At 42.3% G+C, this 24764-nt stretch overlaps 1 protein-coding gene across 1 annotated transcript; it reads left to right on the plus strand.

Moving 5' to 3' along the window:
• Positions 1 to 9403: 9403 nt before the first annotated feature.
• LOC133922306 (putative wall-associated receptor kinase-like 16) lies at positions 9404 to 17585 on the plus strand. The gene is made up of 4 exons (XM_062367588.1): positions 9404 to 9918; positions 15206 to 15638; positions 15881 to 16036; positions 16158 to 17585. Exons 1-4 carry the CDS (start codon positions 9469 to 9471, stop codon positions 17327 to 17329), a joined length of 2211 nt encoding a protein of 736 aa, XP_062223572.1. The 5' UTR covers positions 9404 to 9468; the 3' UTR covers positions 17330 to 17585.
• The last annotated feature ends 7179 nt before the right edge of the window (positions 17586 to 24764 follow it).

Raw genomic sequence — 24764 nt, forward strand, 5'->3', positions numbered from 1 at the left:
AGCTCCTGGTAGCTTTGGCCGGCTGCTTCGGTTCTGGGAGCCGTCGGATGGAAGGAGGCTGCGGGAGATTCGGAGGTATGGCTTTGGTCGAGTGCTTGCCATGGGGCCGAACTCACATCTTTATATTCTCTCCTCTCCCTCACATGGTTTCAGATGAGTTTTGATTCCTTTTGCTTGTCTCCCCTGTGATTTCCTCTCTGGTGCATTGGTGAGATTGAGTCCGAGTTCAACTCGTGCTTGTGGGCCGGTGCTCAGTTCTGAGGAAGCTCGGTTGGTGCCCCAGAGCTGCACTGTCGAGGCTCGCCTGTACTGCAGTGGCCGTACGGTTGAGGTCTTGTATCTCCAACATCCCTCACACCGACAGAAAAGGCAGGTTGTTGGATTTCTGGGTCAGCGGCATTTGAGCCGTGCCTTACCTCGATTATCAGTTCTCTTCATCGAGTTGCACTGTGAGCCTTCCTTTTCCCTTTCTGTTATGACTGTATGGAACCCTGATATATACATGCTCGGTGATGATCAATTGTATTGAAATTGAACTAAAATAGTGAGTACAATAGAATTGATCTTGGTGCTCTGATTGTTACTATAGGCAGTGCTCTGTTTTTGTGTTCTGTTGAATGGATTTCAGTGTGCTATTTAGCTGGGGTTGAATCCTTCTTTTCAGTCACCGCCAATTGTATGCAATACCTGGACATGAGGCTTGATCATTGATCTCAGTACATTCAGATATCTTGGTTTGATATTCTGTCAGCCTTACTTGATGTTCAATTGTTCTGCTGTCCTCTGTGCAGAGAACTCTAGCTGTACTGAGTCCCTTTTCAGTATAATTTTAATCTATAGCTCTGTCCAGGTATTTGTAGTCTTTAGAGCATTGTATATCAAGATCTTTTCTAGGTGTGATCTCATATTCTAGTTCAATTAGTGATATATCTAAATAATCAGTTTGGGAGCAAATCTTCATAGATTTGGAGCCAACTATTGTAAATGATCTGAGAGCCATTTTCTTGTATCAACCTGGTCAGTACTGTTTCAGATACTTGTTACATAATTTCTGTGATTATTTTCCTGCAGCCACCTAAATTATGATCATGTTTTTAATATATGGTTCTTGCTGCTTTTGTTATGTTGGGATATGTATATATGCTTATATTATTGCACATACTACAACACCTACAACACGATAATGAGATATATAACTAAATCTGAGCATCTAACATAAAAACTTTTAGTTGTAGTTTATATACCTTCATCTTGTTCAAGTTCGGCTTTGTCATTTGTACCAAGACAAGCTAAATCATCAATAATTAAAGACACATCACTTTGATATGAAATAAATAGAAAAGTACATGGGAACTTTAGGAGTGACTCAACCCAACATACTAATATAAAACCAATGCATTTGCATATTTTGCTTACCATTCCTTGATGCTCTTATCCAGTCCTTGGGGCAAACCAATGCCTCAATAACCTCAGGATCCAAACGACTACGATATTTGTCAATCATTCTTCCTCCAGCACTGAAGATAGATTCAGATGCTACTGTTGTTGCAAGAATAACCAAAGCATTCCTTGCAACTCAAGCAAGAATAGGATACTTTACACCATGGGTCTTCCACCAACTCAAAATATCGAAGTAATCACCTTCTTTTCAACTCAACAATAGTTCATCACAATATTGCTCCAAGTCAGACTTCTCTTGTGGCACCGGGAACATACTTAATCTTCTTTTTGGTTCCTCATTAAGTTCACATGGCACCGGGAAGTTGTGCTAGTTGCAGGAATGGCATGCCGGGAGGCATAAGAATCATAAAACATATTCACAACTTTTTTAAATTCATACATATCATTAAATATATAATAGTCCGATATCTCACCATAATAAAAACTCAACCACCTTTATCTTGTACGGAGGATCTAAATGGCTGCAACTGCTAGAGCAACATTGCTCATTAACCATTACTTGTCAAATTTGTTCATCATGAATTTTTCCATAGAAACAATGAAATTATCATTGCTTTTTTGCTGCCCACCATCGCCACTTCGCCAGGCCAGACTACTGTCTAGGCATCCTCTAAGCCCGGGAGGCACCTCCCCAGCCTGGAACATCGAACCTCTCCAGAATTGAAACCTCCCTGGCGGTGTCGAATCTCCATCGACTGTGAGAATGCAAGATTTCAGTCGCCTAATCAATAGGAAATGTGAATAAATTAGGAGTTCAATTCTCTAGCAAGCAAGTGACATGTGACAGGTACTAATTAAAAATAGATTTTTTTCTATCTATTACATGTGACATGTACTAATTAGAACTTGGTTGTCCCCGTTGCCCACCTGCCATTGCCCTTCCCCGCTGTGTAGTGCTGTCAATCATGCCCAAGCAGTGAGGATCGCATATCAGCTCTTGGTATGTCCCGATGGGACTACTTTTCATGTTTTTTATACACATGTAAAATGTAAGTGTGTGAAAGGATGGCAATAGCTTCTATAATCATGGCTGCCTTTTTGCCCATTTTCAGATTAATAGAACTACAAAATCAGCAAAGAAATATTATGTTTGGATGTTGTGTGGTCATGGTGCACATCCACATGACTCAGGTGTATGTTCTCTTCCTTTTCTTATTTTACATTAGATATTGCTCCCTTTTTTATTCAGCAAACACTCTTGTGTAGATACAAGGTTCCAAAATTCGTCAAAATTCGCGATATTCTGTCAATTTGGTCCTCACCGAATTCTAAAACCAACCAATTTTTTTAATTTGAATTCAAAAAATTCAAAAACATTCAAAACAATCACAAAAAATCCTAAAAATACTAGAGACAATTATAAGACCTTCTGTGAATTTTTTTTCAAAACTAATTTCATTTACATTATATTTTATAGGGAGAAATTTTGAAAAAAAAAAAGAAAAAAAGTTGAAACGTGCAGCTCATTTATTAACTTATGTTAAGGAAAATCTTATCATGTAAAAAATATTTTTCTTATGTATGATATACCTTAAGAGGAACTATAAATTTGGTTTCACTTCATTTAGAGTTATATTAATTTCTCCATGATTTTTACAAAATTCACAAGCATAAAGTGAACATGTTAAGAAACAACAATATAATTAAAGTTTTCATGTCTAGCATTATTTTTACTACATAAATAATAGTATAAGTAAATTATAAAGTGGTTTCACTAATTTTAGAGTTGTTATGGGTTAGTTATGAATTAATCTAGTTGAAACACATTTACTCAATCCTGCAAGTTACAATAAATATTTCATAAATTATTGTATTTTAAAAATACATAGGATCATGTAAGAATACTAAAAAAATTGGTTTCATGATTTTTGGATTATCAAAGAAATAACAATGTGTTTAACTAGGTTTAGCAAGTATATTTTCTCACAGAAAATATACAACATTTTCATGAGTATAAATACTTTTATCATGTAGATCATGTTACAAGGAAACCAATAAAATTTGTTTCACTTGATTTGAAGCTCAGATGAATTAGTTATCGGTTTTACAAGGTTGAGCTATTTTTTTGGGTTTTCTTGAACTTTACTGAAATTCGATAAAACCAAACGGTTTTCGATGGAATTCGAGTGGTTTTTGATCACAAACAAAATATGGGAAATACGGTTGGTTTTCAGTTGAATTCGGTCAGTTACCAAATGGTCGATTCGCTCGAATTTTGTCTCCGATTTATAAATTTGATCAAATGAATTTGACTGAATTTTGACCGATTTTTTTGATATTCATGAATTTCGGAATCGCTGGGTCCCGGTTTTTGGATCTCAAATGAACTTGTAAATCTTGGTAAGATATTGCTCCCTTGTTATTTAGGAACATTAGATATTGATCCCTTTGTTATTTTACACAGATTGTTTCTTTATGTTTGCTCCAAAAATGCATAACATGAAGGCATTTAGTTTCTGATTCAAATTGATCCACTGCTATGTTAGTTGACATTTTTTTTCCCATTAACTATCCCCACAGATTCCGGTTTAAGACAGGCATGTGGGGAGATGTAGCAACCGAGCAAGGTAATTGTAGTTTTTGCGTCATTATTCTTTCTTGACTTTGTTTTTTTTTATGTCTGGCATATTTTTTTGTTATTTTTTACATCTTGGAAAACGGGTGTTCATTTTGTATTTCTCTGCTCGTGAACAAAAAAACACTAATGAGAATATCATTGCTATACCTCATGAAGTGAACCACGCACATTTAAAAAAAAAGGTGAACCATGAATTACTTACCTTAGAATGAATTTGAAACAAATATATTTGATCATGGTAAAATCATGCATTATGAAGATTGATATACCATGTGTGCCTTTGATGGATATTAAGAAATCAAGAAAAAATAAATCTTTTCTGTAACATGGGTTCCATGCGTGTGCTTACTAGTTCATGCTTAGTTGCTATTGCAATTATATCAAAATATTAGATATTGAAATATAGTTTTCTTTAATGCCCTTTTAGCAGTATCATTGGATTACTAGGGGGGAAATTACACTGTTTTAGATGCAGCAGGAGATTCTGCTTCTGATTTTTTTTTCATTTAATTTGGAGCCAAAAGACAACAATTGGGAAGAAATATGGTGAGGGTTCAAACTCATTGTGTCCATTAGGGATGAGCAAACTTGATGTTCACACTTTCCTTTTTATTTTATTTTTGTTCTGTCCACATTACTCCACCAATTTGGGCATTCTTTTTATTTTTTATCCATTATAAACTATTTGTTTTTTAAAATAACCTCCTACCAACTAAATTTTCAATATCTCCCTTAGTCACGCCATCTTGGTGGTGTGGCAAACACAACGTGGCACATTGGCTATTGCGCCAGCCTAGCATGGCAAGACTACTTTGTCACGCCACCGGAATCTTGTGCAATTTGGAGTTATTTTTAAAAATTTAGTTGGTATGGGGTTGCTTTTAAAAATATTAATTTATAACAGGTTATTTTTTTTAAAAAAAAATGACCCCTCAGTATTTCAATTGGTGGCATTTCATTGGTTGTAATGAATTTTTATTATTATTTTATATTAAATAGCATATGCTATTACACGTGTATGAGTAGATGATGGTATATGAGTAATAATGCCACAATGGTGGATTGATACTGAATACCCAATTAAAGGACTTTACTGCTTGAGAAATATGGAGGGCTGATGTATCCTACCCTCTCTTTCTTCTTCCAAGAATAAATACATCTCTCTCTCTGATTTGGAAATCAATATATGCAAATTCTTGCACTGTCGGTGCCATTTATCGCACCAAATTAGCTCTAAATTTCCCATTGTACAATGAATTTGTCGCCCTAACTGTGAATTATTGTCTCTAACCCTAAAACAATTGGCAAAGAAAAGTATTTCAAACTACTTGCAGTAAATTGTTGTATTTGCGCTCCACAATAATGAAAAGTTAATTTCTAGAATGACGGATTCCCCTGATAATATTCTTTTTTAATTCGAAATGCAAATTCTATTAACCACTGGATCTTGGCAAATTGCCAAACACCAGAACTGATACAAACAAACGGGTATGGTGCCCAATAGCAAAAACGCTCGGTGTGAGCTGAGCCCACGAGGCTCGAACCCCATCAATAGCCTCCAATGAAGACTCTGGGAATGGGGGCTAGTATTAAAAAAAAGTTGGGGGTCTGGTTCAGCCAACGAGAACTGATGCACCGTGTCCCACAAAATTCAGAAATACTTAATTTTTTAGATAAATGAATGTCATTATTCTAATCTCTGTATAAGATATGCACTCAACATTATTACAAAACCACTATAACCTCCCTAGAATTCAAAGCCCCAAATTCACTACGATCAAACTCAGTATTGCCGATTGCCTTTGCCAGGTTTAAAGCATCCGTCTCTATTATGACCCGTTCCAAAACAATTAAGCTCAGCAGCACGTCGAGTGCCTTGCCAACAAGCCACTGATTCTGCATGGAGTGCATTCGCTAATATTTGGCATTTACCCGCTCCTGTAGCAATATGACCTCCCCTAAATTGTTGCGAATCACTACACCCCACCCACCATCTTGAGTATGCTCCCGATATGATCCATCAATGTTCGCGTTATAAAAGCTTGTATCTATCGACCCAGATGGTAAGGGGCTGGTATTACCGATCTGTATTGCTGCTGAAAATCCATCAATAATACATACCTCTCTCTCACGTCCAATTTCCTTTCTCCAGATCGTGCCTTGTTTCTAGCTGACCACCAGCAGCAAAAGTCGAAGCATGCATCTTGTTTGAATATCTGCTTCAAAAGTGATTGTTTTGAGCCTTCAAGGTGCGCATCTTGTCCCAAGTTTTCATCTTCTCCTCCATTTTTTATTCACCATACATATAAGTTAAACACCAAATATGTAGCCATGCATTCTATTCTTTAATATTGGCATCAATGTGATAACAAGACATGCTCTTAACAATGATATATACCCATGGGCGGACCCACCATGATGCATGGGTATTCAATTGAATACCCAACTTTTTTGTAAAAAAATTAAGTATATAGCACATATACTACGTATATATATCTTTGCTGCTTCAATTCATCAGACCACTCAGCAAATTGTAAACTAATTGTTTTAGTAAACTAATAAAAGTGATTTCACTAATTTTGGGGTGTTATGGATTAGTTATGAATTAATCTATCTGCAACACATTTACTCAATCCTGCATGTTACAATAACTATTTTAAGATTTCATGTATTTTTACAAGATAGAGGATCATGTAAGAAGACTAAAAAATTTTGTTTCATAATTTTTGGATTAGTAAATAATTAACTATGCATTTAACTCGAATTAATAAATGAGTTGCACGTTTTTCTTTTTTTTCAAACTTACTCTCCATGTAATATGATGTAAAGGATATTATTTTTGAAAACAAATTTCACAAAAGGTCTTATAATTGTCTCTAGTTTTTTTTTAGAATTTTTTGTGATTTTTTTAAATTTTTTAAATTTTTGGACGTGTTTTTGCAACAAAATCAAACCTTTGGGGTTTTTTTTTTTGCAACAAAATAATTTTTGGAGGGGAAAATTAAAATCCAAGTGACTTTAGGGGGGTTTGCATTTTTCCCTAACTGAAAAGAGCCCATATAGCAACAAATATCAGGTATTTATGATCTTTATGTTGTGACTGCCCAGTTCGGCAATCAGCAATTGAGCGTGATTTTTTTGTGCAAGTTAAGGATAGTGACATCATTAAACGCTTCCAAGCCATAAAGGAACACAAAGTTAAATTTAATTTTCTTTAAATGCTTTGTAATTTCTTTTAATTAGTTGAAACTTCTCTACTATGAACAATTTATACTTTAAAATTTACGCTACTATGGACTTCTCGTATTTTGGATTGAATATTTTTTTTAATACTGAATACCCAATCGCTAAATCCTGGGTCCGCCACTGTATATACCCCCTTGCACCAAAACAGGGCCAGCCCATCACTTTGTTCCTCACAACTCCACGCAACCATATTGTGCATGTTTAAAATATATTTGAATCTCTCCATTCTTTTATCCTCCATCTGCCTCTGAAATAAGAAAATAAATCCGGGGCCTCATTTTTTTCTAGATATCTAGAAGACCGTGAACTGTTGAGCCATTTCCCATTCCTTGGCAGTTCCATGCTATAATCTACATTGATCCCGGCAGAATTGTCCACGTGATCCTGCCTTTTCATCAAGAAAGATTCCATCCTCATCTTCGGTCAACTTGCCAATATTTGCATTTTTATGCTTCAACTCCTCATCACCAGGTTCTCCTGCTCTCTTTCCTCCAATACTAACTTGCACCGCACTCACAATGCCATGCACAGTATGAGGTAAGCGCTTAAACGGTCCCATCCGCCATTTTGTCTCCGTTTTCTAGGGCTCCTTGACAGTTCCCTGGAGACTCGGAGTTTCGTCATCTCGCAACCTAGACTTTGATCTAGGGTTAGGGTGCAACACCTCAACCCGTTAGCAGCCTGTTAGTAGTGGTGTTAGCCTATTTGTTGGTGTGGAGTGATTAGTCTCATATTTGGATGTTTAGGTGGGTCAGGGTCAATATATAAGCCGTTGTGTTCCAAACATAGCATCTACGGGTTAATCCATTTACAAAAAGTAAGGACAAAAGTGTAAACAGGATGCTATGCATATGCGGGTCCGCTCCACATGGGGTTGTGTAGTAAGTTGATTTTGAAAGTGGAGCGTTACAGGTGATATCAGAGCATCAACTCTCGTTGCATGTGCGTGTGGATCATCCCGTGCCACAACCATGGTACCAAGGGGAGATTCTAGGTATTCCCTTGTCTGTATGCGGTGCATGTGCTGCCGGGGCATCAGCCCTTAAGAGTTAAAGTTCACTATGCCCTCAATCATCCAATATCTGGAGGAGCACCAAACTTTCCAACTTAACATACTAGGTCAATGCAAGAATATTTACCAAGTGTTTAAATTAGAGGTTCTCAATTGTGGTTCTAGGTGCTTATACAATGGATGTTCCAATAAAAAGGTTAGACCTACCCCCCTAAAAAGATTTATACTTAGTATTTCCATTGATTATTAGGGTTTACAATTTTCACTTTTAAGAATGTCTACTAGTTAATTTCTATGGATAAGTTCTAGGGTTATGTTCTTAATATCTTCAACCTCCACCACATGCATGATTTTTAGTATTGCATAAAAGTTTTTAATTTCTCCTAAATATTAAACTAATGAACTCATTAACTCACTAAACCCTATTGTTATAAAGGTTGGGATGTGACAGCTAAGATCATTTTAATTGCAACTTTGAACTCTTAAATGCATGCAGGAGCAACAAACTTATATATTAATCAAATTATGTTATCTTTTTTGCTAAGATTTGACTTCATTTTTAATAATGGCAGAGGGGGTAATAGAGGAGCAGGTATATTGGTAGTTTGGATTTAATTTTTCGTAATGACAATGACGGGTAATTTATAAAAATATATAAGGACACTTTGTTTTCTTTCTTCTCTGGTTAACGTGGTAATTTGTAGTTCTTACGAGGGAAGGAACACTTCTTTTGCTTGCCAATTACTAATATAATAGATAGATAGATTGAGGTGGCTGCCGATTTGATAACAGTTTCCTGAGAGGAATGACGATAAACGTGCATAAAGATCTCTGTCATCAATTGGGAGAAAGCCGCCTCAATATAGTACTCCTTCGTAAACATGATAATCTAGTCTTGGAGAGCTACTGCGATGGAAGGATCCATGCACGGAACGACCACACGTGGTGATCAATGCACCAACCAACTATGGTCCCAGGAAGGCTCTTGGAAATTGTGAAATAGAACGGGTCAGTCCATCCTTGCCATATGACATGCGATTTTATCACAACTTGCGAGTACTTAATTGAGGCCCCTAAGCCTTTATAACCTACTGCTCGCAACCTACCAATGATCGATCACAACCCACACAAGCACACCAAGGACGTCTGAGCTGAGCAGCCAACATCGACCATGGAGTTCCCTCGCCTTCTTCTTCCTGCCCATCTTCTTCTTCTGCTCTTCCTTCCGGCCGTGTGGGTACTCACCGCGTCCGCGGTGGATGCTCCGGCGGCACGGAATCCAAGCTGCGCAACAAAGTGCGGCGACATCGACGTCCCGTACCCGTTCGGCTTAGACCCACAGTGCGCGATCCACGACGGCTTCCAGCTCAAATGCACCACCGTGGGCCGCACCACCAAGCTTTTTCACGGCAGCTTGGAGGTGATCAAGCTCTCCGTGCAGGATGGCAAGGCCTGGCTCAAGACTTGGGTGTCTCGGCAGTGCTACGACCAAACCACGAACGGGATGCTGTACAACAACGCGTGGATGAACATTACCAACTTGCCCTACGTGCTATCGGCAGATGATAACAAAGTCATAGTCATCGGGTGCAGAAGTCTCGCCTACATGTTGAGCAGCTCTGTAAGTATACCCCGACACTGCCGTTCTCTATCCTACAAACAAAGAGACAAACCATATTTCCAGGCAAACACCTTGGTGAACCCAACAAACAAAAAGATAAAATATTGTGTAGCATTAGAAGAATAATTTTAGTGCACTATGATACTGGTTGGTGGGAGGTATCATAGATTTCGTCTAATCATTGGTTTGCTAGGGTAATTTAGTAATCATCTCATACACACGGTACACGAGCCCCAACGAGGCAATCTTGTGCCCAGACAACGCGCAGAGTATGTACGCGCAGCTGCTCTGTGGCCTCGATCGCCAGCCGCGGTGAGGTGCTCCGTGTCGGCGCCGTCTTTGCCTCTACCTTCCTCCGCCTAGTCAAGTTCCTCGAGGGTCATTGGCGCGCGCTCTACGACGACATCCACGCTGGCCGTGTAAACGCGCGAGTCACTGACCCGGCCTGCCGGGAGGCCGTCGCCAGGGTCGTCGCGCATCCTGACCCGGCGTTCGCCGACGCCATCTATCGCCGCCGAGTGCGTGATCGGGTCGTGGTAGGGCATCGTGCGGCGGCTGTGGTCGAGAACCAAGTACATCGACGTCATCGTGATGGGGTTGATGGTGCAGTACATCCCGTTGTTGGAGTTCTATATCGACGGTCTGCCACTGGTATTGACGATGTATGCGTTCATGTGCCTTCCTTGCATTGCTTCCTCGTCTCCAGGGGCGGACCCAAGCCTTGATCGTCTCCAAGGGTGAATTCGGGCGACAAACTAAATCAAAAGTAAAAATACACCGCATACACACCGCATTCATATATTGCAATCACACGTGTAAACGGTAAATCAATGATATAGAAGAAGATTTCAAATGATAACTCTAATATGAAGAAATAAATAACAGTTCTTGCACCAGCACCATATAACTCAAAATACACCAAAAGATAATGGATCAAATCAACCTATCAATTTAATAAAGATCATTTAGTTAGTGATAATGAAGTGATTATATGCCTTAAAAATTGGTAAAAATTATGAGAATATACATACCACTAGTAAAGCACTAAGCACGTCTAGATCCTTTAGGTTTCCTTGTCAAGTCCATTTTTCGGTCTTTCATAACTTGAAACCTCTTCTTAATTTTATCACAATCAAGTCCTTTAAAAATCTCCTTCTCGTTGTATCACAACATCAAGAAATTGTGCCAAATCATCGACATCTTATTGCGCAAATATGTCTTGATTAAGTGCATAGCCGATAATGCTCTTTCAACTGATGCCATTGCTATTGGTAGGATCAATGCTAACTCAATGAGGCGATAGACCAATGGAAAAGCAATATGCTTTTCAGTTTCAACCATCTTCATGGCCAAACTTCCAAGATCATGACAAGCAGTGAAATCATCAATTCTTCTCGCATGTATAATGAAGGTCTTAAGTTGATCCTTTATAAGAGAACGATCAACAATTGTGAAATCTTTGTCATAGATCTCTGTTAATCGAGCAATCTTATCAACATCAAACTTATAGAAGGAATTTCTTGGATCAAGACAAGAAAAGCAAACAAGCAACTCCGATGATACCTCATAGAAGCGACGATCCATCTTTGTGATAATAGCATCAAGTGCAGCAAAGAATGTATCAACATGGTAATGATGCTCTTGAGTGATTAAGTTCACATCAAGCCTTGATTGACCCCATCTTGGTATTGCCCCATCCATACTTGGTATTGGAATATGTTTTGCAACACAAAATGATTTGACTTCTTCCAATAATGGCTCCCAACCTTCATTTCTAAAGGTGATCAAACGTGCTTTCACATCAACAAGCAATGGCATGGCTTGAACAATATTTTAATCTTTTCTTTGTATCAAGAGAGATAAATCATTTGTAATACGAAAAACTTTCAACATCAACTTCATGTTTAAAACAAAGGAAAAACTCTCCATTTTGCGCACCAAACCACCTGCTCGACCAAGATTATGTTCATCCTCATGAATCATGGCCAACACCTTGACCACAGAATCCCACATTGACTCAATACGAACTAATGTTGTAAAATGAGAGCCCTATCTTGTATCTCCAAGTCTACCCAAGTTTGTGCTTTGGTGCTTCCTCCTTCCTTTAAAAATCTCACCACTCTCCACCTTTCCCAAAATAGTTTCGTGATGCTTTGCAAGTAACTTATCCTTCCTCTTGTAAGATGCACTAGTACTTGTCACAATCAAATTCACATAGTTGAAGAAATCGTCAAAAGATGAGCAACAAGTTGCAATAGAAGCAATGACCAACTGTAATTGATGAGCAAAGCAATAAACATAGAAAGCATAAGGGTTCTCATCACGAATCTGCTTTTGCAAACCATTGATCTCACCTCTCATGTTTGAAGCTCTATCATATCCCTGTCCTCTTAGTCTAACAAAAGGTAAACCATGGTCAGCAAGAATCTCAATCAAAGCTTTCTTTAATGCATTTGAGGTTGTATCTTCGACATGTTTAAGACCCAAAAACCTTTTCACAACTATTCCTTTTTGTTCACAAACCTACATGACACAATGGCACAATTAGTTGCTTAACACATCAAGTCATCAACGAATATTTCAATATAATGCATAAAAAATAACTACTAACCTCACAAGTACAGCCATTTGCTCTGTATTGACATATCACAAGATTCATCAATTAGAATAGAGAAAAGACTATCCTCGATCTCTTCCTTTATCACTTCAGCGATCTCTTCTGCACAACTTTGTGTAAGATCCTTTTGAATCTTGTGAGAAGTCATGCGGGTAGTTTTTGGACACAACTCATCGAATGCAACCCTTACCTCTTTGTACCAATCAATCATCTCTAAGAAATTGCCTTTATTTAAGGAAGAGGCAGATTCATCATGTCCACAGAATGCATGACCTTACGAAATGAGATAACTTGCAACATCTAAAGAAGTAGTCAAACGAACTTCATATAGCATTTCTGCATCTTTAGAATTAGAATCGATCTTATGGGAGATACTTGTCCTTTGATTCTTAAAATCCTCGGTACATAACTTTTCTTTATTATGGCAACCTGAAACTCCAACAACATGACCGTGAAATCCTCTATATGCATGCTTCCAATCATCATACCTACCTTTGTGAAAACCACATGACCAAATTTTTCATGCTCGGCTTCTTGCCTAAAAAGAAAGCAATAGAAGCAAAATGCGGCATCCTTTGACACACTATACTCCAACCAATCATAGTCCTTAAACCATTTCGGTTGAAAGACTCTCCAATCCTTTCCAACGCCCTTGCGAGGAAAATTATGACCTATAGGTTGGGTGGGGCCTCGCAATAAATAAGCTCTCCTAACCTAAGATTTCATGTTAGGATGAAATCCCTCAATTGGTATTGTAAGAGCCAGATCAGCAACAACATGAGCAAGCAGGTTAAATTCCACAATAAGGTCAATACCTTCTTGTTCATTTTCTTCTTGTTGTGGTTGTGGCTGTGCATCATCAACGCCAATCTCAACTTGTGCTATATTAGATACTACGGCTTCAATGGCAGCATGGTCTTCAACAAATTCTCTAGACGTGGAATCGGCGACATTGCGACTTTCATGGATGCTTGGGTGGTTGGAGCTTGAGGAGCCACCACTCAAACTTGTAAAATAGTTCTTAAACTATACACAATAAGATAATAACTGAATAAGTATATGTTACACTAAGCTAATTGCTAAATCAATGAAATTTTCAATCAAACAATAACGAATTTTACCATTTATTTTAGTCTTCTTTCTGATTCCTTTGTTGTTGTTCCTGGTGGGGTTCGTGCTAGTGGCACGGTGGCCTCAGCCAATGCCAACTCCTGCCAGAACCGTTGTTGCGGCTGAAGAAGTAGCGAGGCCACGACCATGGCCATGCCCGGTAGCGCCTACATGCGAGACACCTCTGACCTCCTCTTCCTCCATCAAGGCATCAAGGCTCAAGCGTTGCTGCGTTGGTGACCCGAAGAATCTGCACTCCTCTGAGTCTTCGATTTGGGGGCTTCGGGTCACTGGCCGTCTGGCTGCTGAGGTGGGTCGCACCGCTGCCACAAGTCCAGACGCGTGACCACAAGACCAGGACTCCGAGTTCAGATGGTGGGATTGAGATGGGGATCGATGGGATTTGGGAGCTGCCGAGCTGGGACAGTGCACCTCTGGGCTACCCCTTCCAAGCTACCCAGCAGGCATCACAAATTCACGGCCCAGTGGCCCACGGCCCACCAAGCTACCCTTGATTTCTTTCCTCCCCAGCAAGCATCAACAGAGGCACAGAGCAGCAACCAACAGAGGCTAACGAGCTCATGGAAAAGGGCAACTTGGTTTCTTCTCCACCTCCGGCCGGCTGGACGTAGCCACGTAGGGCAGTGGTGCAGGGCTCGATGGAGGAGAGGGGGTACCGCTGCCCGCTGGTAGCTAGGGCGGTCGCCCCACCTCGCCTATAGGGAGGGTTCGCCCCTGGGCCCCTGGTTGTCTCCATTAGCTTTTGTATGCTTACTAATATGCCTTTTTTATTTTCCAATTATACATATATGATACTAATGGTACTCTTAAATGATACTAAGGCCACTCCCAGCGCTAGTGTCTTAGATATTAAATAGCCTTCCACATAGGATAAAAGATGATGTGGCAAGTGATTAAATGAAGAGAGAGAAGAAGCTAGTGTCTTTCGTAAGAAACAAGCTAGGCACAAAATCCAACATGAAGAAATAGCTAAGAAATGCATTGGAGCCTGAGCAAACAATTCAAGATGTAAGACATAGGCAAAACAATGCATTGGGGTGAATGTAGTTTTTACAAGTAATATCTATATTTATTGATCAGTCCTACTAATAGACACTAAACATTGTGTGAGTTTATATTTACACTAGTATCTAAATAATGTGGAAGACTAAGACATTGCTTGCATTGGGAGTGGCATAATGATACTGATAGGAAGAACAATATCATGTTGTGAATCTGAACCATCAAATGAAGAAATAGACAAAGTGTATTTATTATAGTGCACCGTAGAAGTCCTCTAATTTTAACCTTGGTAAACCCTACAAAAACATAGAAAATTGCATAGGTGAGTTAAAAGACAGCAAGATATAACTCAACTTATAACTAGCAATAGATTGGTCGTGCTATATCATTTATTTATAGTTCACGACGATAGCACGCGAGGAACTTCTCTTCGTTACTCCTAGGCAAAACTTCGTGCGTACAGACTTTTCCTTGTTGATATCTCCTCGATCGTCTGTGTGAGCATGCAGCTAGCTGATAAATGTGCAACCTATGCAGTACATAATTGGCTGCTCGTCAACATGCGACATGGCACCCAAGAACGGCTCATGCTCTGGTGCTGGGTGTTGCCAGGCAGATCTCCCGAAAGGCGTGCAGTATTATCAAAGTTTTTTCTATGAGAACTACAACACGAGTCAAATATGGAGGACAACCCCTTGCAATTATATCACAGTGATGGAAAGCGCAGCCTTCAACTTCAGCACCACTTATCTCACCTCGTCGGTGTTCTATGACATAGACGAGGGAAGGAGCCCAGTTGTTATGGAGTGGGGGATCACACGGAATACATGTGAAGAAGCCAAAACTGACAAGACTACGCCCTATGCGTGTGTCAGCAGCAATAGCGACTGCATCACAAATGATTCGGGCTACCTCTGTAGGTGCTCCAGTGGATACAAAGGCAATCCATACATCGCAGACGGATGCACAGGTTCCTCTAAAATGTCCATTATTTATTGGAGAATTTACATTCACAACACCATTTTAGATGCACTTTTCATGTATACCATTAGCTATATCAATGACATAAGTTGATGGTATAAATGAAAAGTGTATCTAAAGTGGTGATATAGATGAAATTATTCTTTCCTGCTTGATGTTTTCCTTTTGTTTTTCCTGATCATACAAAGACAGTCGAATGATTTTAACCCAGCATTGTTGCGCGATTTTCAGATGTTAATGAGTGCCTAGACAGTGTTACTTACCCATGTGCTGGAATATGCAAAAATACACCGGGGAATTTCACTTGTTCATGTCCGCGAGGAAAACATATGATGAATGGTGGTTGCATGAAAAATCAGAAGTTGATTTTGGTGGCACCAGTTGTTGGTAGGTTGCGAGGACGTCGCCAGCACACTAGTTTTTCCCCCTCTTGTGTTCACTTATGATCGCATCTGGCATAAATACTGCATAAACTGAAATTAATCAGTTTGTATAATCATGCATGCAGGTGCAAGTGTTGGACTAGTTGTTCTTGTGATTGTCACCACTTGTGCATACTTGATCAGAGAAAGGCGAAAGCTACACCGCATCAAACAGAAGTACTTTCGACAACATGGGGGTTTGCTGCTATTCGAGGAGATGAAATCACAACAAGGCGTTGCATTCAAAATCTTCCCCGAAGAAGAACTGCAGCAAGCCACAAGGAGATTTGATGAACGGCAAGTCATTGGCCATGGAGGTCATGGAAAAGTCTATAAGGGAGTTTTGAAGAGCGAGGTTGAAGTAGCCGTGAAAAGGTGCATGACAATCGATGAGCAACAAAAGAAAGAATTCGGCAAGGAAATGCTAATCCTATCCCAGATCAACCACAAGAACATCGTCAAGCTCCTCGGATGCTGCCTTGAAGTTGAAGTCCCCATGTTGGTGTACGAATTCATCCCAAATGGAACACTGTTCCATCTCATCCATAGCAACCATGGCGGACACATATCCTTGGCCACTCGCATGAGGATTGCCTATGAGTCTGCCGAAGCGCTGGGCTACCTCCATTCCTGTGCATCCCCACCAATCCTCCATGGCGATGTCAAGTCTACCAACATCCTATTGGATAGAGACTATACAGCAAAAGTCTCTGACTTCGGCGCGTCCATCCTAGCACCAAACGATGAGTCACAGTTTGTCACACTTGTCCAAGGAACTTGTGGGTACCTCGACCCGGAGTACATGCAGACATGCCAATTAACAGAGAAGAGTGATGTGTACAGCTTCGGAATTGTTTTGCTAGAGTTGCTCACACGCAAGAAGGCGTTCAACCTCGAAGGACATGAGCATGAGAAGAGCCTCTCGATGGAGTTTCTGTCTGCGATGAAGGAGAACAAGCTTGAGGATATCCTGGATGATCAAATAAAAAATAATGAGAATGTGGAGGTTCTTGAGGAGATTGCACAATTAGCAAGACAGTGCTTGGAGATGAGTGGCGTGGATAGGCCATCAATGAAGGAAGTTGCAGATAAGCTTGATCGATTGAGGAGGGTCATGCAGCACCCATGGGCACAAGAGAATCCTGAAGAATTGGACAGCTTGCTTGGAGTGTCATCTATGGTCAACTCAGGGTTTGTTACTACAGAAAATTTCAGCATCGAGAAAAAAGCTGCTATGGGCTTAGAATCAGGGCGTTAGACACACACACACACTCTCTCTCTCTCTCTATATATATATATATAGGAAAACTAGTGTGTGTATATATATACACACACACACCAAAACTTATTTGGACATACCATGTCATAGATATTCTTTTACCTTTAATTGGTATTCATCGGCTGTGATAATTTGTGTAAGACTATACGTTTATGTTGTCTATATAACGATGCAAAGGTCATGTACTTGTTTTCTTAAATTTTATATGGATGAACTATTCTCATATGTTGTAACGAGAGAAGGGAGAAGTCCACTTTTTGGTACCTATACTATTGAATTACGGGGTGAAACACTTGCCAAAATTACACCACACATGTTAATAACTTGTCCTCGCATATTTAGATTTAGATAACAAAAATTTTAGCAACATTACTGCCTGATCAAGCTCATAAGCACATGCCAAATAACACTACGAACGAAAATCAATTATCAATCAGAATTGGAATCAAGCCTCCTCTTCAGCTTGTCTTTGCAGTGGTGGCGCTTCGATCTGTCCTCAGAGTCATTAGGTAGCTTGTGTTCAAAACAAGCTACATTCTTGCACTTCCAAAGAGACTAACATAGACCTTCTACTCCACAAAGAATATGTTGTAGACTCTCTGGGATACACCTTAAATTGAAAGCACAATCAATGACTTGCCAAACATACCTAGCCATCGGACATTTAAAAAATAGATGATCAAATTTTGTTGCCCACAAACCTGTGTGCCAAACCTGTAAGGGAGTTGATCATACACAACATACTAATAAGTACTGATGCAGTAAAGCAAAAAGTTTATGCAATTCTTCATTATCTGAATCCATTCGCAAACTGTAAAATGCTTGTAGATAAAAGCTACTACCCTGTCCAAATTAGCATTAACGGCCATTCAGTTAAGCAGTGGACAATCTATACAATACAAAACGCTACTAATTAACCCCGCTGTGATGTGAGGCAACTGGCGAACTCCGGCTGTGCATAGATGATCATCTTTCTGAAATCCCAAGCTCAGATCACAACAGTAAAGGGAAGAAATATAAGTTCACCAAATAAATGCCAATTCATGCACTATCTCGATCTAGCCAGTAACCGTATCAGAATCAAATAACACTGTGCCACTAACTCTGGAGTAATGCTAATTTATTTCATACATAGGAAATTGCCAGATTAGGGAGATATCTTACCTTTGCCTTTTGAATAGGGTGGCTCCTTGAATCATCTTTGACATCAACTGTGGATGTCATGATCTGCAAACCATTTTGATTGAATGATTAAATAAGGACATACAGAGATGAATGACAAACTTGTGGCAATGGCTGAAAATGATAACATGAGATTCATCAAAATATTGTAAAATAATCTGAGCATGTGCCAACCAGTAGCCACAAGCACACAGTTCACTATCTCTGCTAAATCAGCAGATATGCTGAAACTTAGCTCGCGTCCAATGATCCAAGTACCGTCCACAACATAAGACAACCCGCGCATGCTTTGAACCCGCCAATCACCCTAAACGACAAAAATACCTCCATCGAAAGCATAAATACCCAGTCCAAGAGTATAGGACGCAGATGAGTAGGAGGAGTCACTCACCGCGTCAATGGCGTTGTCGGCGTCCATGTCTGTGCGGAGGCGGGAGTAGGGCTACAAGTTGTGGTACATCGCCGCCACGATGCGGGTGCGAGATGATGCGGGGCATGCTGTCGAGCAAGATGGAGCCCATGTAGAGCAGCATCGCCGCCACGTACAGCAGCATCGCGAAGTGGAACACCGCTTGCCACGCAGCAGAGCCATGAGCACCGCCCGCACCCCCCGCCCCATCCCACGCCGGCCCTCACCGACCCTCCTCCCTTCACCGAGGCCTTCGTCCCCCACGCCTGCCGCAGCGATGGCGGCGGCGGCGACGGCACGGCCGCCCCACCCCCGAAGCTCCCCAACCGGTTGTACGTGTGGTTCTGCATCGAAACCTCTGGGCCCGGGACCTCCCGGTATAAGTAACCGCACGCCGCCCAGGCTCGAAGCCGTAGTCCAGAGTTCGTGTTAAGGTTTCTCCTGTGTGATCGTGCTTCCGCGCATGCGCTGAGCGGGAGGAACAGAGGTAGGCGGTGGCGGGCTGGTGGTGCTGCGCTTGTGCGGAGGGCAGAGGCAGAGGCGGAGGCGCGTGTGCGCGGCACGTGATCGCGTTCCGCGTGCGGGCACTAGGCGTGCAGGCCCCACCTGTTGGGCGCGTGGGAGAGGAGAAGGTCGGGGTGAGGACAGGACGTCCTATCTGATATAGAAATCATTATGTATTTTTAAATAGTAGAGATATACAGATAGATATGGATTTTAAAAAATCTCACACGTGCCCGTTTTGACCTGTATCTGCTCCAAGTATATGACATATGGACCCAAATCAATTAACAATATATAAACTAGCAGTCCTTAGGGTTTCTCTTATCTCATTCCCTCTCACACCCTCCTCATCTAGCCACCACACACGATAGGACACACCTAGGTGATAGAATCGTGGCTCATAAGCGCCATGGAGATGGGACACTAGCATGTGAGCGTGACTGTCATTGGCCTCTCCGCCACTCCTCGCACTCCATCGATCATGCCATCTCGCCATCCACGCCATCTTGCCATCTGTCGTCCGTGCTCGTCGTCCTCCGAGGTCAGCAAGGACATCTCGCTCGTTGTTCGCCCCGTTGACAAGGTGCCTCTGCTGTACAAGCTCTTTGGCCCAATCTTGTTATTCGCCATGCGCCCGTATCTTGCCATTCGCCCGAGCCCTAAGCAAGCCGTCGCATCGCCAAATCTACCACGCCGCTAGAGCCCCATCACCGCAAATCCACCACGCACACGGGCGTGCCCGTAGGTACATGGTGCCACACGGGTGGTAGGTGCAGGTCGCGTTTTCTACCTATGGCGGGTAATCAGTGAGTGTGCGGGTTTGAGATCTAGCTTGCAGCATAGGTTTGTATAACCCTTACCCGTAGGTATTGTGTCCATTACCATCCCTATCAGCGCCTTGGTGCCTGCTCTTTGGCAAGGACGCAGACGTATGGCACGACGCTCACGCGGAGGTATCAAGCGTCCCAAAAGTGGCTCTGTGGCGGCGGCGGCAGCGCACACGCAGATCACAACTGCGTGATCGCAGCCGGCGAGTCGCCTGATCGTTCGCAGTATGCATAACGGTGCATGCTCGGTTTTAGAACGCATGAGCAAATATGGTGCACGATAATTTGCTATTAATTTGTTACAGTCCATCCAGCTAGAGCTATGCTGTAATGCAATTTGGAAATTAAACAACACGCATCATATCCTACTCGCTATAAAACCCTTGCCATTCCTCTCCTTCCCAACTCAGAGAACGGCGATCAACAGCACAGCTTTTCACATATTGGCAACAGACGACCATGGCGAGGGCTAGACAAACCCCGCTGCTCCTGACCATCGCCCTCCTGGTGCTCACTTCAGGTGCGTCGATCTCTCTATACCTACTAGCTAGTACAAACACTGGTCCATCAGGGTTGCTTTGATCAATCCTGATTAATTCATCCTGTTGAGATTTGCAGATGGGTCATGGGCCACCATCACCACAGAAACCAGCGTCGTCTTGCCTGACAAGTGTATCACAACGATCATCGGCCGGGGCAACGCGTGTGTGAGCACGGTGTGTCCGGCCGTGTGCGCCAAAGACAAGGGCAGGGACGGCAGGTGCGTCCCTGAGGGATGCAGTTGCACGTTCTGCTTCCCTTCACGCGTCGCCAACAAGGGACTAACTGATCGATCATAGGTAGCTAATATCACCGGATTCGTCCTTCATGTGCGCAATGTTTTTTCTCTTCATATTATGGTGGTACGTCATGTAATAAGATTAACGACATCGATATCCTGCAAGTACCCTCTCATCCATCGTAGGATCCCTTGGTGTAGAACTTGATCAGGCGCCATGTTGCTCGTTGTTAATCATTATTCAATTTGCCTGGACAAGCTCTCCTCCTCCACCACCCCCTCCGCCCCGATCTGATTTGGAACCTGTCTCTCATCTAGTGAACTGTCCTCACCGGACATGAATGTGTCAGATCTTTTCTAGCCCCGGGTGGCTCGGCACTGCAGCCACCGGGAGAGGCATGTAGGGTCCGTGGCTTTGGTTACTAAGTGCTAACAGTCTACGATGTATGACTGGAGCAAATTTTATAGGACTCGATCATATAAAAGACTCTTTCTTCTATGATGATATGTGTACAGTTTTTCTCTCTTTTTTCAGCCTAATTATTGAATCACAGAATGAATGACATAGATAAAATCTTACGATGATCTTTCTGGACAGTATCTTATAAAATTTACTTCCGACATAGCTCGATGCTCCATGGTTTGGCTTTGGCAGCGTTTTTAGGTGAAAATGGGTCAATATGGAAGTTCAATGTAGTGCACGGTTCGATTTGAGAGTTTCAATATTTTGTTTTGGAAGTTCATGAATTTAAAAGCGGTCCTGTTCAGTCTGGAAGTTTTTTTTTTAAGAAGAAACAAAAGCCAAATGAATTGATTTCAAAGAGCGTTCATCATAGCCATCGCTAGATACCCATGCATGCAGGGACTCTCGGTGTCAACCCGGATCTACCATTATTGTACATGGATACAAAAATAGATATAGAAAAATTTTCAGAATAATAAAGGATTTGTCTCTTCACCAAGTGACAGAAATTTTGTTTTCTCCTTAGTCACTTTTCCCACCCATCAGATCTAGATTCAACTGTTCAAATCAATCCACTCACGTCAACCCTTTTATTATTCCTTTACTGCTCGATGATAGTCAACTCTAGCCCAACTCGTCTCCGACGTCCCCAGTGATCTGCCTCATACTACCTCACCAACACTGTCCTCCCTCAGCATGCCTCCTCCCTCCTCTTCTTTAACTCCGGACATTCATTCCCGCCTCCACCGCCACCCCAACTGTCCCTGGAGCCGCCACCCTCGACCGCCAATATCGCTAACCACTACAAGCACAATGAACCTGCTAACCTTCACAGTCTACTGGTGATCCTCCACCACTATGATGGGCGGCACCACCTCACCATCCCGCTGTCCACCTGTCACCACCACCGGTCTAGTCGGCCTCCCATGGCTATCTCTCTAAAACCACCAGACCAAGGTAATCCCCACTCCCAAACCCTAAATCTAAAAATCCCTAACCCAAATTCCTAACTCTAACCCCTAAACCTAGTTCAAATTTAGGTGACTGAGAGATTTACTAGATCTCGATTTGCAATATCTCAGTTGGCTGAGATCAAGCGAATCTAAACAATAAATTGTATCTAATCATCGAAACAAAACTGCAACATACTAGCGTGCTCATGCCCAAGAACGACTTTTGCTGATAACGTGGTTGTGTCGTATCAGATTGCCGCATCGCTGATCCCAATTTTTTAGTCCATGATTATGGCATTTAATTGCTGTTAGTTTTGCACAACTCACCCAGCTAGCATAATGCTGTAATGCGATTTGGAATATAACGAGCATCAAACCTGACCCGCTATAAAACCATTGCCATTTCACTACCTCTCCTCTCCTTCACAGGCCATCGACACCACGGCTTTTCACATTCGTGTAACAAACCATGACGAGGGCTAGCCAAAACATGCTGCTCCTGGCCGTTGCCCTCCTGGTGCTTTCTTCAGGTGCATCGATCTCTCTCCATAGTCTACACCCACAAGCCACTAGCTAGCGCAAATACTGATCGATGATCTCTGTTGATTTGGTCAATCCTGTTCGATTTTTCATGCTGGGATCGATCTGCAGATGGGCTACCAAAGGGGTCGGCAGAGAGCAGCCTCCTGCCTGGTGAATGCACTTCGACGATTATCGGGAGCGGCGCCACATGCATCACCAAGGTATGCCAGTCGGTGTGCGCCAAAGTGAAGGGCGGCCGCGGCGAGTGCGTCCCCGGAGGGTGCCAGTGCACGATCTGCTTCGCTTCGCGCATCGGCGACGACCACAAGGGCACTCGTAACTAGCAAGCCGGAATAGGATTCATGTTTCCGCAGCATGTTTGCATGGCGCTGCTCAAGCAATAAAAGGGCAATGTAATGGCGTGGCGCCGCAGCGACGGCGTTCGCTGGAGGAACACAAAAACAATCAAGTTAATGAGTTTTATTTGTGTTATTTTTTAAGTACAAATGGAATGTATACATGCATGCAAATCACACTCACGCCTCCTCCCCCCCCACATACACATCCGTATGGAAACATCTTAGCACACGTCCAAACAAGAAGTTATAACATCGTTGGCACACGTTTTTAATCATTGAACATATCTATGTGTGCACATATTATTCCTTTTGGGATTTAGTCTAAAAAAATACGAGCACTCATGCCGAGAAGAGTACTAAAACCCGGGTGATTAGGGTCCAACAGCTCGGTTCGCATTCTATGTGTCTTGCTTGTTGATTTTCGCCCTGTTTGTGTTTTTCCTAAATTCAAGGACATGGCACAAGAAAAACGAAAGTCAATTTTTTGTCTAAAACATTAAGTAATGAGCAAGTGTATAAAAAGACGTACCAACCTTTTTGTTGTTGATGCATGAAAGAGGACATTAGGACTTATTTGGCCATGGCGTGGTTTATGCTCACCCCTTTGAAGGGCGATCACCCTCTCATCACTTGTCAGTATTAAGGGTGGTAACAGTCAGATTAAGATCGGATGGAGCATGAACACATCTAACCTAAATACACGAGACCTCAAACCCGATCTGGCTCCAAATTTGTTACAGGGTGCAAAACGACTCCTGACCCTAGCCTCGGCAGGGACACGAAAACTGCCGCAGATCTAGATCTATCGTGCCATCTTCCCTGACCATGCAGCCATCGACGGGGACACGAAAACTACCGCAAATCCAGATCTATCGCGCCATCTTTCCTGACCATGTAGCCATTGGCAGGAACACCACAGACGGGTGTGGCGAGGAGGGCTCACTGGAGGCGCTCAAGTGCCCCACTTGCGATACTTCACCGTCGAGTTCCCGCAGCCGTCGCCAATGCAAGTGTCGGCCACCGCGCTGCGTTTCTTCCTGGGACTCTCCTCCTCCGCTGCTGCAGGTGATGACGGCAGCGCAGGAGACGACTGCCCATTATTGTTTCCATGCTCATGGTGGACTTGCAGGACATGCCCCCCGTCGCCCACCCCGACGCCGCCGTCCTGCCAGGATGCACAAGCTCAGCGACGGGATGAGGTCGTGCAGCTCGTGTTGTAACTCCCGCGCTCGTGCGGCCACCTTGTCGGACTGTAGCAGCCGCACGCTCAGTCAGCCACGAGCACTTGGCCCGCCTAGCATGGCCATGAAGACTAGCTGCAGGACGACGTGGGTGCCTCGATAGCGAATAGGTCCTGTGCAAAGCAGTGTAGGGACCGCAGCACCTCCCTGTCGGGCGCCAATGAGGAGTATGAGGA

Source organism: Phragmites australis, chromosome 6 (genome assembly GCF_958298935.1).
Source record: "Phragmites australis chromosome 6, lpPhrAust1.1, whole genome shotgun sequence".
NCBI classification, from domain to species: domain Eukaryota; kingdom Viridiplantae; phylum Streptophyta; class Magnoliopsida; order Poales; family Poaceae; genus Phragmites; species Phragmites australis.

Excerpts from the sequence above, each read along its gene's own strand:
- LOC133922306 (XM_062367588.1), top strand. The coding sequence starts at position 9,469 with ATGGAGTTCCCTCGCCTTCTTCTTCCTGCCCATCTTCTTCTTCTGCTC. Across the intron at positions 15,639-15,880 it reads CATCGCAGACGGATGCACAG|ATGTTAATGAGTGCCTAGAC; the intron begins GTTCCTCTAAAA and ends CGCGATTTTCAG. Across the intron at positions 16,037-16,157 it reads TTTGGTGGCACCAGTTGTTG|GTGCAAGTGTTGGACTAGTT; the intron begins GTAGGTTGCGAG and ends TCATGCATGCAG.